General features: G+C 41.5%; 1 protein-coding gene across 3 annotated transcripts in view; it reads right to left on the bottom strand.

Moving 5' to 3' along the window:
* The window catches only part of KCTD1 (potassium channel tetramerization domain containing 1), a 70,497-nt gene that overhangs the window by 35,223 nt on the left and 21,634 nt on the right, over positions 1-13,640 (bottom strand). The window contains exons 1-3 of one of the 3 annotated variants that reach the window (XM_071554633.1): positions 7,166-7,299; positions 6,206-6,368; positions 664-842 (exon numbers count right to left, since the gene is read on the bottom strand). In XM_071554633.1, the coding sequence (XP_071410734.1) occupies positions 664-842; positions 6,206-6,211 (185 nt within the window). In that variant the 5' untranslated portion in view covers positions 6,212-6,368; positions 7,166-7,299. Of the gene's footprint in view, positions 1-663; positions 843-1,296; positions 1,603-6,205; positions 6,369-7,165; positions 7,300-13,640 lie in introns of those variants that run through there. The other 2 variants (XM_071554632.1, XM_071554631.1) reach the window with 2 other exon arrangements.

Raw genomic sequence — 13,640 nt, 5'->3', positions numbered from 1 at the left:
TCAATGCACTGTTGTTTACTTAAAGATGCACTCTTATCTACTGTACATAAACCATTTGCATCAGTTTTCTAACTGCTTAATACTAGCACGCTGTCAGAGCTACAAATATTTCATTCAAAAGGCACGTGAGAGTTCAGAGCCCAATGACTTGAAAAGTCCCAACATTCTATAAAAGGTATTCAGTCAACATTGTGGTTTATTTTATTACATTCAACTTTGCCTTTACCTCAAGTGACACATCTGAGATTACATGTTGACAGTACAGGACAGTGGTTACTTCTCCAAAAGAAGCAAAACAAATACCCCAACACCCCCACCTTTGGGCTTAGATGCAGTATCACTAGAGTTTTTGAATGCAACAAGCCTCAGAATGGGTGTTCTGGCATAAACCCAGAAACCCAGGCAGTAGAAAGCAAGAGCTCTTTATTATCAGCTTTGGTTTAATACATACACATAGGGATTTGAAGAAGTGCCATTTTCTGGAAACAGTGGAGCAGGGAAAGAAAAGTCAGTCTCTAACCACCCATGAAAAAGAGCTAATTTAGTTTTGAAACAAAAGGAACTAAATTCATCATTCTGAGACAACCCTAGTACACCCAAGCATGAAATGGAAGGAAGGAAAGAAGTTGCCAAAGACATGAAGAACAAGCTCTTTAAAGTTACCTGGAATCGGGATATTTTGTAAGCGTGGCCAAGCTGCTGGTATACATGTGCCCACCCACATCAATGTGAACTGGTGCGTTGGATTTTGTGAGCTGTGCTGGAGTGGGGATGCCTTGATTGTTCAATGGAGATGCAGGGGATCTAGTGATCAGAGGTCTTGACATATTGGGCCGACTGTCCTGTGAAGAAATAGACCTGGGTTAATGATCTCCTTAAAAACCTCAGAAAAACCCTCAGTCTCGAATCAATAGCACTGTCTCATAGTCTCAGATTATTAGCTTTATTTTGGTAAAAAACAGATAAGTATTTGACAGTTTGTAAAATGAATCTAGCTCTAAGAGTCTTAACTAGCTACATTTTAAATAAGTGGGGCAAAGTGCACTGATAAAACCCACAAAATAGAAATCATGCTCAATAAAACGAGTTTTTCCTGAATACTACTTGTGACAGTCAATCCATACAAACAAAAAAGGGTATTCTCATTTTTAAGAGTTGATAAAGGCACCGACAGAAAGAGCTGCAGACAAAAGGACTGAGAACAATATTTTCCTTAATTAAGACGACCCCAGGGAGACTTGCTGTTCCTTCCCAAGCCCTCCGTCACTTTCATACCACCAGAACAGAAATACAAACCCTCAACTCCTCCATCCTGCACACTCTTCTCTCGAAATCCCAATTCACATAGCACGGGAACAGAAGCAGAAACACCTGGACTAGTCAACTGCTCATGGACTGCAGACCACTGGACATCGACAGCCTTTGAGAAAGACATTTTCCATTTAAAAGTTTATACGTATGGCGACAACTGCCCCCGCGTGCCGCACATAGGCTGCAGGTCTGAGCGGCTCCCCGAGGCCGGTGAGCTGCGGGAGCGGAGCGGGAGCCGATGCAGCTTCCAGTGGCAAAGGCAGCGCGGCACCGCCGGCGCGGAGCAGCGGCGGGCGGGGCAGGGCAGGGCAGGGCGCTGAGCTGGAGCCAGGAAGGCAGGCGGCAGGCAAAGTTGCGGATTAAAATAGAAATGCATTCGAGAGCGGTTTTGAGACAACCCCGCTTTCAACTGAAGCCCCACACGGGGTGGAATCTTATAGGGATGCCCTGAGAACTAAAAGCTCTTGCAAATGACTAAGTTTTACATTTAAAAGGTAAGCAAAGCAGCGAGAAGTCAGATACACTTCATCACAAAACTCTCTTTGTTCTTTCAACACTGTCTTTCAGTCGTACAAAGTAATGGATTCCTTGTAAACATCTCCTCAGAGCCAGGCAGCAAAGCTCGCCAAAGCGGAGCGGCCGTGAGAGCGAATAACAGGGTATTCGGACTAGCAAAGTCCACCGCTGCCAAAAATATCATTTCTCCATTTTTCATGGCTGCTAAAAGACTCAAACCATAAAGGCAACATGAGCCAGGTAAATGTCTGACTGCAATGATTTACAGGTCAACGTTGCACAATAAATCCAAGTAATATGTAACAAAAGGCACCTATAAACCACAAGGTACGAAACTAATTTTCTCTCATACACAAAAGCAAGCTAAGGTCTAATACTGATAAAAATAAGGGGAATGAAGAAAAACATCTAGTTTAGATATTTGGGGGGACGGGTTGGGTTTCTTCTGTTTCTCTATTAAGCAGAAGTTAATATAAATCTACAGAAATACCAGGCTTAATCACAATTGCTTGAGGAGGTGCCTGCAGCACAAAGAAGACAAGTCCAGGCAAAATAAGGTACACACGCTATGCAAAACTAATGTCTGCTACAAATGCTATGTGGTACAACCACCACCCAAGATGCTACTGATCTGCAGTAAGGTATTTAGTAAAATAATGAAGAAAATATTAAAAAAAAAACAACTGGAAAGGTGAAAGTAAGAAGGCAAGGACTGACACAAACTGGGGAGTGGGGGAGAGCATGAATTGGACAGTTAGCAGGAAGAAAGCAGTAGATTTGAGGAACACATTTCAGTGCTTAAAAGCAGACAAATGGTTTGACAAAAATAAAGATAAAATCATCAATGAAAACTGATACTAAAACGAAAAGCAAATTCTGTAACTTATATGAGACAGACACCACCATCTCCCTGAGCAGGATCCTCTCTGGCAGAAAAAACACCTCTCTCGCAATTTAGCACACTGTAGCACCACCGAGTCTGTAATAGTTTTTCAATTGGACACATTCTCCTGTATACCCTGCCTGGGGCTTCTCGAGAGAAAATGAACAGATTTGCAGGGTTAATATTGTAGTTAGGCTGGGACCTCATTCAGCATAGCTGCGATAGCACTGGCTGCACAAAGCAGTAGAAGAATGTGTAGTATAAACATCACTGCCAGGATGGGAGATAGGTCAGAGGATTGTGGGCATTTTACAAAAAACTCCACAAAACAAAAGGGAACCAGTTTCCAAGCCCAAGTTGGAACCAAGCTGCCATTTACACAATTTGCCTACTAAAACTCCCAAGAAATAAAAATGCTTTATAATAAAGCCTTTTACTCTTTTATTTCACCCTCCTCCTTTTCAACATTTCCTCTTCAGGTTACCAGCATTTATTACATCTCATGAAACAATGGCCATTTTCTTAATTTTTAGATATTAAGCACAATAATGCTAGGCTTGCTCCAGCCTGGTTAAAACCAGTTCACTTCTATTTTGGAGACCACTTTGAAATTAGACAATGGTATTTCTACTGCAGTTTTCCTAAAGAAATTAAAGCAGAAATGGATTTGGACAACCAGGCACTTAAAAAAACCTCTTTTTTTTTAACATGGCACAGCACAATATCACATTTATGGCACAGAAGGTCACCAACCAATGGGTATGGCATTTATCAGATCAGGATTGTATCATTCCATTAGTTAAAATCACTGTATTAGTTCAGTTATCAGGGGCAAACCGTCTGTGTGAAGAAACACATGGTTTGCATTGGATTATCGCAAATATGGAAATGAAAAAGCTTTGGTAAAAAGTGGTTATAACAAGGCACTGCTGATAAATGATTAAGCATCTACCACCTAATGTGATTACAAATATAATTCCTTAGAAAGCACTACAGGAGGAGAGAAGGAAGTAATAGAAAAACTAAACTCAATAGGATCTAGTAAGCTATCTGGAACAGCAGACAACAAAAAAGAATCAAAAAGCCCTTCAGAAGCCTTTCTTGATGTCAAGCAAGTGAGATTCGCATTCACTAATGGATTCAGAGCTCAGCCATGGCTTCTGTTCCCATGTGGGAGATCACAGAGGTTGTCTGCCTCAGGAACTGCATCTTTGTTCAGGAGTGGGTCACAAAGCAGGGCTAGCACCTGAACTAGCTGGACAGTCAGAAACCTTCCTGACCTTTCACCAGTCTGTTTGTCAATTGGTAGCTTTTATTCTCAAATATTTTAATTTTTATCCTACAGAAAAAAAAAAAAAGTAGGAACAGGAAATCAACAGTTTTATAACTGTTCCCATGAACTGAAGTACCCTGTAAAACATTTATTATTAGTAGTATTCAGAGATGATTCCCTGCCCTCCCAATAACTTCTCACAAAAATGAGTTCCCATTTCCACTCAGAATTAATGTATTACTTAAACTATGTACTCAAAAGGGCCAAAATCTGTGTGCCAGGCAGGTTAAAGGCATATAGGTATAAAACTTTTCAGTTTTGGTTCAGCACTCAAATCCAATGCTCTATTAGAGCAGTTTAGGCTTCTCCACTTTCTCACTGATATGTGAAGGAGTCTTTCCACAAGAAATAGTTCATACACACAGGTCATTTGAGTATATCTGAGCCCACTTTGCATTTTCTGCTATAGGCAAGCCCTCCTGTTGGCTCAACAAATGCAAAAGCAGCCCTCCCTGAACTACTCCTCCTGGGATTTACAAAAATCTGTATGATTTCGAGGTCTTCCTACCAAAGGGGACTGAGGATCATGGAGGAGATTTTTCAGATCTCTTCTCCTCCCTGCTATTTTTGGCTATACCATCTTCTCCCCAACTCCATTCAGGAATATTGTTTAAGAATAAGCCTTTACACCTGAGCTGAAAACAACACAGTAGTTGCAGGGCTGAGAGACGCACTCATTCAACAGGTCTACCGAGCAACAATGACATAGGAACCATGTCAACCTTATGGTATCTATAAGAGGTATCTGAAGAACACGAGTCATTACAGTGTCCTAAGTGTACAAAAATTTAAGAGACAGGAGGCTGACTCCATCTCTCAAAATATTAGCATTAGTGTCAGAAGTGTTATTTACACTCTGTGGTCATCAGTAAAGTCATCTCAATTCCCTTTTTAAGTCAGAACACTTGACAAAAACCCCTGCCACTACGAGACAAGCCGAGCTCACACAGAACAACTGACATTCAAGTACAACAACCTACTTGACTCACTGGACTGTGGGGATCATTTTAGGCTGCAGGTCAAGACACTGCTGGCTGGGTTTATAGTAGCCAACATCATCTCAGCTGTGAGCCAGTCCAGCTCAAGCAGGAGTATACATGCTACTCAGTATTATTTATTGGATATTCCCTGTCACAGCCCAAGCAATTATTACTGTTGAGAAACTCAAATTTACCTATTTCAAACTCTCTTGGATTTTTCTGAGGGAAGGTGAGGACAAGCTTGTCTCATCTATTCCAGGCATTAGAAACAATAATCATGCAGTAGTTTATTCTAAGGCATCAAATCAGCCTGTGCTCATTATTCTTTTTTCACAACAGAAAACCATGAGAGAGATGTTTCTCCTCACAAAAGCTTGATGCCCAGAACAGCTGGAAAACAGCAGTTAGCACCTCCACATCAGCCACTTTCAGCAGAAGAGATGCCTCTGAATGCACACACCCCACCGTATGGAGAATGAATCCAAACAGCAAAGAAGAAGTTGGTGACAAATCCCTTTTCCTCCAGTACAAAGCAGAAATCACTCAAGTGTCATGGACAGCTATGCACCTGCACTCTGCAATAAACAGCAGGCTGATGTTTAGCGGTGACTGTGGGATGGTGCAAAGCCCAGCTCAAGACCCTCATCCAAATCAGGAGCATTAGGACTACTCTCAGATTTGGCTCCTGCAAAAGTGTCCCCATTTTGAAAAAGCACTTTTTCAAAACAAACATTTCATTATATAATCATGATCACATCTCACCACAATGCTTAAACAAGTACCCCCCACTTTCCTCAATTCAGCAAAAACAGTTGCCACAACAAAGAGGATGGAGAAAGCATTTATTCAACACAAACAATGTCAGTACAGTACAAATAGCACTTCTGGAAGGTGTAGCAAGCAGGCAGATATACAGAGACTATGTGTCCAAGAAGCCCAGGTACTTGTCCTGCTGGAAGGGGAAACTCCCACCCTGGGCACCTCTATGGGCTGGTGATGTTCTCATACCATATATTCTGGCTATGGCCCTGGTACTTAGCACCCACAGATGACACCGGGTTGTGCTGGCCCCTCAGGCAGAGCCCTGCAAGATGGTCAAAGATGACCACCTGCACAACACAGAGCATACAAACTGCATCTTGGTCTCAAGGTGTGCATGCCATCGTGGTGCTTTCTCTTCACCTTCATTCTGAAGAACCCGGAAGCACAAAGAAGTTGCCCAGGTCTTTGTCAAAAAGTCTTTGCATGTGAGCACATTCATGCCTTTTCTTCTCCTTCTTCCCCATTACAGCAATGGCTGGTAGCTCCCTGAGGACATGGTTGGGCTTTAATGCTGCCACTGGGTCTGCAAAACAAAGAAATATCCCATTGTTTTCCCAGCCAAAATATGCTGATCACACTGTCATGTTTTGCCTTTCATCAATATCCAACTGCCCTTTCTCTCACAGCTGCAATGTTTAGGATTGCTGACTATGAATGTTAGGAATTATGTTTATAAGGCAAAACTCAGAACAATTGTGTTTGAGTGTCAATGAGAAATGGGCCCAGAACACAATCAGCTGCAATTCAGTGCCTCAGCAAGCCAAGACACCAAGTTCCCTGAGACTCAACAGTAGTACTAGAATTAATATTTTACATCTCTGAAAGAAAATCCTCCTTTTAAATCCTGAATGTCTGTCAACACATGACAGAAGGTCAAATTATCCTATGCAAGACAGTCAAATACAATGGAGAGCTTGACAAGTAGAAAGGTTTTCTGGATATGCTGAGGTACCAAAGTACAGAAGACCTGTGACTATGTCAAGCAGCTGCTCACTCCTCCCACCACAAGTGCTATGCTTGCAGCACTCAGTATTATTTGCAAAAATACACACAGAATGCATTTGAGAAAGGTGGATGTCATGAGGCTTCCTCAGAAAGGGGATAGAGATACCCCATGGAGTCCATCATAGCCAGCATATAAGGTATAGGTCAGCATGAAACAAAACCTTGGCTGAAACCATTTCCTGGAGGTGCCAGGAACAGCATTAGGCTGTTCTCTGTATTCTGCAATAGTCCAAATGCAGATTAAGCCTACAACAGTGATAAATGTACCTCCTGACACACCAGAATGGCTACAGCAGTGGTGACTGGAGCACTTACCCGATGGGACAATTTTAACTGGTACATTCTCCTTGTCCCTGAGGCACTAGCTCTGGGGTAGAGCTCCGATCTGGCCCCTCAAGATGGGGGTCCCTTGCTGCATATCCCAATGCTGGTTGCTCACAGCCTTCTCCTCCTTGAGATGCTAGCTGAGCTAGGTGCTCGCTAGGTGCAGCAAGCACTGAAGACATTGTGGTTGCATTTTCTTGGTAAAATGAGCCTTGCTGGGATTTCAGAGCTGATCAGAACCTAGAATAAATGACACAGGTGCAGAGAACCAAATGCAAGGTAAGGGGCTGAAAGAAGTGAGATATTTGTGCTGGATGGAGAAAGTTGCCTATCTGGAGATGCAGGACAGTTAAAAAACCACCCTTGGACAAGAACTTAGGGAAATTTTAATAATTCCAGTGTCTAGTAACCAAGTCTACAGCATACAACTAACTTCAATAGTACAACTATCTACACCATCACAAAATGACCACTGAGATCTTAAAAAAAATCTCTAACTGGAGAAAAAGTATTCATGCAATGGCAGGAGTCAAATGAGGACCTGTGCTAATAACAACAAAGGCAAGTCTGAAAACCTGGAAAAAGTCAAGTTTACAGAGACAGGATGTACCTTCTCAAGTTCTTATAAATGTCTCTAAGTGTCAAAACTGCAGACAAAAATTTAATACCTACCTCCAGATGCAAGTTTCTACTCTTTATGAAAGATTAACTCAGCCCCTTGATTGTTTGGGTAAGCAGTGCTGAGGTCAGCCCAAATGTTTTCATTTATTATATTTGGGCCTTGCAAATAAAGCTCTATTCTTCTTCACTGCCTACCCATTTCTTGCTGTGCATCCCTTCTATGCTTGGGTCGAGCAAGTCTTAAATATCGCCAACACAGAACTTGACTTAAGCCCATAACACAAGCAGGATCTTTGGAATACATGCAACCCACTGTACTGTTAAAAAAATACACATGTAATTCCAAGGTCCAGCCCAGATTCACTACTGCTGAATACACACACTACCACTAGCCACTTTGGCTTTCACAATGGAAGAGGCAACTTCAATAGCCTTCAGATGTGCTGATTCAATTCTCTCTCAGTGAAAACAAAACATTTAATTGACAAGCAAAACCGGATTTGAAAGCTGCTCTCAATTAGTGCACAGCACACCACTGCCCACCTGACACTGTATAATCACAGGGTGTTCACCCCAGGATGCAGCAAGCAAAAACATCTCCTAACCATGCTGGAGGACACGGTGTTTAGACGCAGGAGGACATAGGACCAAAGATCAACAGACCTGCTGTGATGCTTCTAATTGTGTCCTATGACAGGAGCAGACTGGATAGCCAGCATTTCAGGTCACTCGCTCCACCAAGACTCTGTCTGTTCTGCACTGGTTTCTACTCAAATGAGCAATAAAACTGAGTTAGGAGTGACCAAACAAAAGTGTAACTTCTCTGCTTGAGCCTTCGCTAATCAGACATGCCCAGTTCAAAATATTTTATGCGGTGTATAGCAAAGTACTTCAGTGACCTTCACTCAGACTCCTTTACTCTTACATGCAAAAGGGGATCTTGTCAGATACTACAGAAGCAAGCCAGTAAGTGCCAAAAAATCCCTTGGTCTGAGCAAAGAAAGGCTGCAGTCATCGTGGACACTTTTTCAGAGGGGAAAAAAAAAGAAACACTATTAAAAGATGAGCAGTCTCTGGGAAAGGCTGCCAGGTCTAAAGAGCCTTTAGCAGCCTGGCAGCCCTGCCCACAACACTACAGTTTGATACAAAAGTCTTTGCTCCTACTGCCCCGAGGACAGTTTCATTTACTTTCTTTTAAACTTGGAAAATAGGTCGCTTTTCTTCTTGTACCTCTATCAAACCTCAGGTAGCAGAGACAACGTGAATTTACTTGTACTTCATAGGAAAGCAAGCACACAAAGGGAGATTCACCTCTTGGCAAAGGGCAGAGATTACAGATTAGTTCTCCTCCATACAAAGCTTAATTCATTCCAGCAAGCAGCATCGATCCAAATACCTTGGACCACTTTATCCCTGCTGCAAGAGACGCAGCCTGCCAGCTACTTTGCAGATAACAAGCTGCATACTCAGAGCCTCCATTTAGAGTCTATACCTCCTTCCTGAAAGATGCAGCCACTAGGTCAGCTCTCCCCTGTCCCTGGGAATCGCTCAGCACAGAGCAGTCAACAGATCCCAATGCCTCTGTGAGGGGATGGAGAACCTCCCAGCTCATCTCCTGCACCAGTGAAGCCAGGAGTGTGACAGCCACCTCCACTCCATACATATACATGCGGTTTGGACCAGGAACAGACATGGAAAGGAACAGGGGAACACTGGAATCCATTCTCCAACCACTCCCAGGTAGACTAGGTCGAGATATATTACTAAAGTAATTTTGAGTCAGACTTTTCATTCAAGAGCTGTTGCCTTTTATTCGCTTATAGCAGGCACTCTACACATATTTTGTAAGAGTCTTTACATAAGAAAAGGATAAGGAAAAAAAAATCACTCCCTCCTGGGTTTAGAAGGAAAGGACTTCTGCTTGCCCAAACTATGCTGGTATATTTGAATGCAGTTAAACAAATCCTTACCAATAGTGTCAAGATTCGAGTGGGAAAGAGACCAACTGGTTACATTCCTCTTGGACCAAGTTTGCAATTAGTCCAATAATCTTCTGGTGAGAAGCAACACTAGAAAACAAGCATTGCTGAAATCTGACTGTTTTGTTTGCAAGGTAAGATCCTATCAGCAGCACATGAATAAAGATTAACGTCTTGAATTGCAGTCGTTTCTGAAGATTTTAAAGACCCATAAAAATGTAGACTTCAATGGGATAGCTGGAAGATTGTCATGAACTGTCAGAATTTGAGAAATGGATTTTTCTTCTTTAGATTTGACTCACAAACTGAACAAAAATAAGCCTGTACTGCCTTATTTGAAGTCAGTTTACACTCCAGTTTGAATAGCACCTGCCCTTGGGTATGTTCCAGAAGAACATCTACCTTTCCACAAAAGGAGGCTAACACCCATTGTAAAACTTCCAGAGGCACATTAGATGTCTGTTCCCCCCCCAGCAATTTCACCCTTAGAAGTAGAAGGAACACTGCCAGTTACAGCCTGTGCTGAGGAAACATGAGTTATAATTTTACCCTGGGAAAATTGCTGAACTGGGAGCTTCTGGTGTGGCATAGGTCTTGCCTTCGCAATCCAATGGTTCTTTTGATTCAGAGAGGCTTTGAAAGGGTGGTGATGAAAAACATAGCCTCTCCCTTTGAATCAGCCAGCTGCCTGCTTTCCTTCTCACTTGTAAATTTGGTTTATTAATTTGCCTAGGAGTACAAAGAAATAACACGGACCCATCTAGAGAAGATATGTCCAAAAACATATCAACAAAACATTATCTACTTCACACTGAACACACAGACAAAAAACCCCCCACCTTTGTACTATCCAAAGAATTTTGTATCTGGAATTACCTTACCAGACTTAAGAAAAACATGAGAAAGCCTCTCCTAGCTCTTCTGGTCATATGAGGCCAAAACGAAAGGAACAAAATACAAGGATCTGATAAAACCATGTTGTAGCACACAAGAGCTCTAAGCACTCCCCAGGTGTTTCTTGCAGCAACCAATAATAAAATATTCTCAGATGGAATTGCAATTTTGAACACATGGCATCCACTTGGCAATTATGAGACTAGCTAATAAAACAGACAGCTTCATCTATAACCTGACTGCAGAAAAAAGACATGAAAGTGCTACAAAGCCATATATCTTTAATTATCTAATATATGATCAAGATGTAAACAAAACCACAATTTTGACAGTGACAGCTCAGTCTGGTAGAGAATTAGATATAGGGTGTGAAACTGTAATCTTAAATTGTACATCCCTCAGTCCCGAATCAATGAAACACCATGGGCAAAAAGAACTGACCTTTAGGAGCTGTGTCACTGCTCAGTTTTCCTCCTGTCCCATGTCCTTCCCCTTCCAACAAGTCTCTGAAGCTGAACTTAGCAATGTTCCTCTCTCACAAATGATTATCTATCAAAACCCCAATAAGAGGGACAAAGACTGCCAAGAGGGAGGACAGTGTAAGGAAAAGGTAAAAGTTGAACTTACTGAGATGACAAGCTTTTTGGAAGTCCTTGTTAAGATGGACTGCAATAGGGAGTGTTTACCCAGCTCTGCTACAATCCCATGCATTTCCAGGGCTAGCTGGGAATTTTCCTCTCCTAACTCCCATTAAAATTATCAGCCTACAGATTTCATAACAAGCAGAAGAATGAAAAAAACCCAAACACTATCATGAGAGAAATCGTATTATCATTAGCTATTTCAAAATGCCTGTGGGTTACTTAATACCTTGGGACAGGCAGCATAACTCTACACAGGTGCTCAGTGTATGGGGTCAGGAAACAGCGTCCTGCTAAAAATACACATATAAGGCAGCACACAGCAATGGGGGCCTCTCCCCAGAGCTCTGGAAATGGGCTATCCACGTGGTGCGTGGGATCTGAACCCAAAACCATTGGTGACCCAGATACTTCCCTACTGCTGTGCCATAATAAAATCTGTCCATCTTTGGATTTTAAATTCCCTAGAGAAGCTAGTATGCTTTGGGTGGCTGGTAGGAAGGGCATACATTTTTAACTAAGCTAAATACAACTGTGGCTAAATTCAAAAGGCTCTTCAATGCAGTAGTGCATGAAGGTTTCTACTTCATTTTACCTCTTTTGAGGTGTTTGAAGTTTTCTTAAATGCTGGAAAAGTATTTAGGGATGAAGGGAGAAAGGGAATGGTGAATATATGACTATGAAGTTCAAGCAGCAATTTTTTTTGTTAGTGTGAAGGACAGGCTTCAAGGAGAGGAGAACACAGGAATCTGCTCTGGCAGGCAAGAAGAGTGCTTGGTATGACAATGACCATATGGCATGTGAACAAAGCATATTTTATATTTGGTTCATCTGATTCCATTATATGTAGAAGACACTCTAAGATCCATGGCTAAGAAATACAATTTTGACTATTATTGTTTTCAGACCTGTACGGATTTCTCCAAGTAGTCATTGTAGCTCATATGATAAACACATCTGTTTGGCAGCTAATTTTAGCATTTTTTGCCCACAAGGGTGATTAACCCTGAATCTATATAACCATGTGCTAATAGAAGCCATTGTTGCCCCACCAACCTCATGAATCAGCAATCCACTATTTAGTTACAGATGAACAATCTCTACTAACTCTGAATTTTATATTAAAAGGCTTTTGATCCAATGCCAAAACAGACCATGCATATAACCTTAGAAGACTGGATGAAATTTACATTATATACAATGTGCACTTCTTTGGATGGCATGGCCTGTCTCTAAGTCTGCACATACACTTCCCTAGTCATTACTAAAACACAAAGCACCAGTGGTTGGGCAACAAAAGATCTGAAATATTTAAAGAAGCAGAAAAGTCTATGCCTGTCAATCAATGAGAAATGCCTACCTCACTTTCTCTAGCTATTGGCTTTTATTGCCTCCAATGTACAACACATTCCAGTAAAACTGAAAATAAACACACATTAACACAAACTGATAGTAAATATAGCTGTGTCATGGCACAGAGAAGAATTACATCCTTCAATGATTCTAAGGGACAGCTCAAAACTAAAATGACAAACATTGGCTTCAACAAGAAAATGAAAGATAAACATAATACAGTTGCATTATGTCCAAGACATAGAGAAGCTAAGTGAGACAACCCTTGACACAGACTGCCACTTGCCACAGCTGGACCAACCACCATGGGGTAATAAGCATTTAGGTATGAAATAAATGTCTCTTCTCTTAGGCTGTTCTCTAACAGGGCTCTGAGAGAAGCTGGCCCTTGCCACAAGGCTCAGGTCAGCTAATTTAAACTGCTGATGAGGCAGTAAGCTTTATATGAACTTATACTCTTTCAAAATAATACTTATTTTGTTGGGTTTGTGGGGAAGCAGGGGAAGACTTCATTTACCCAAAGTCAGGGAAAACAAACTCATTGAATATGCTGAGTGGTAATAACCAGTAAGACTATGCTGCTAAGGGGAAACATCTTCTACAGGCCCAAATTGACAGTTTTCAACTATACCTGTCTTCCGCAATAGAAAAAAACATCTTTAGAGAAGGATCAAGACTACAAGATTGGGGAAAAAAATCTATTAAAAAAAAGAAATCATTAAAAGAGCAGTTATGAGTATCAAAAGTATGAGAAGATGTCAGGTACAGACAACCACCACCTATGATGAAATAAATTTTGAAAACCATATGCAGAAAACCCACCACATTACAATAGAGACCTGAAAAGTGGAAGAAACCATCACAAGGAGTTGACAGGTAAAGGAGCAGATAAAGGGACAACTGAATTCAGTAACACATCTGGAGTCTTCAAAAGACCAATTCCCGATAAAGTCTGGGAGATAATAACTGCAAAGGATT

The sequence above is a fragment of the Pithys albifrons genome, chromosome 4 (genome assembly GCF_047495875.1).
Source record: "Pithys albifrons albifrons isolate INPA30051 chromosome 4, PitAlb_v1, whole genome shotgun sequence".
NCBI classification, from domain to species: domain Eukaryota; kingdom Metazoa; phylum Chordata; class Aves; order Passeriformes; family Thamnophilidae; genus Pithys; species Pithys albifrons.
The sequence above is the reverse complement of the archived record's forward strand: the minus strand, read 5'-3'. Positions and strand labels throughout refer to the sequence as shown.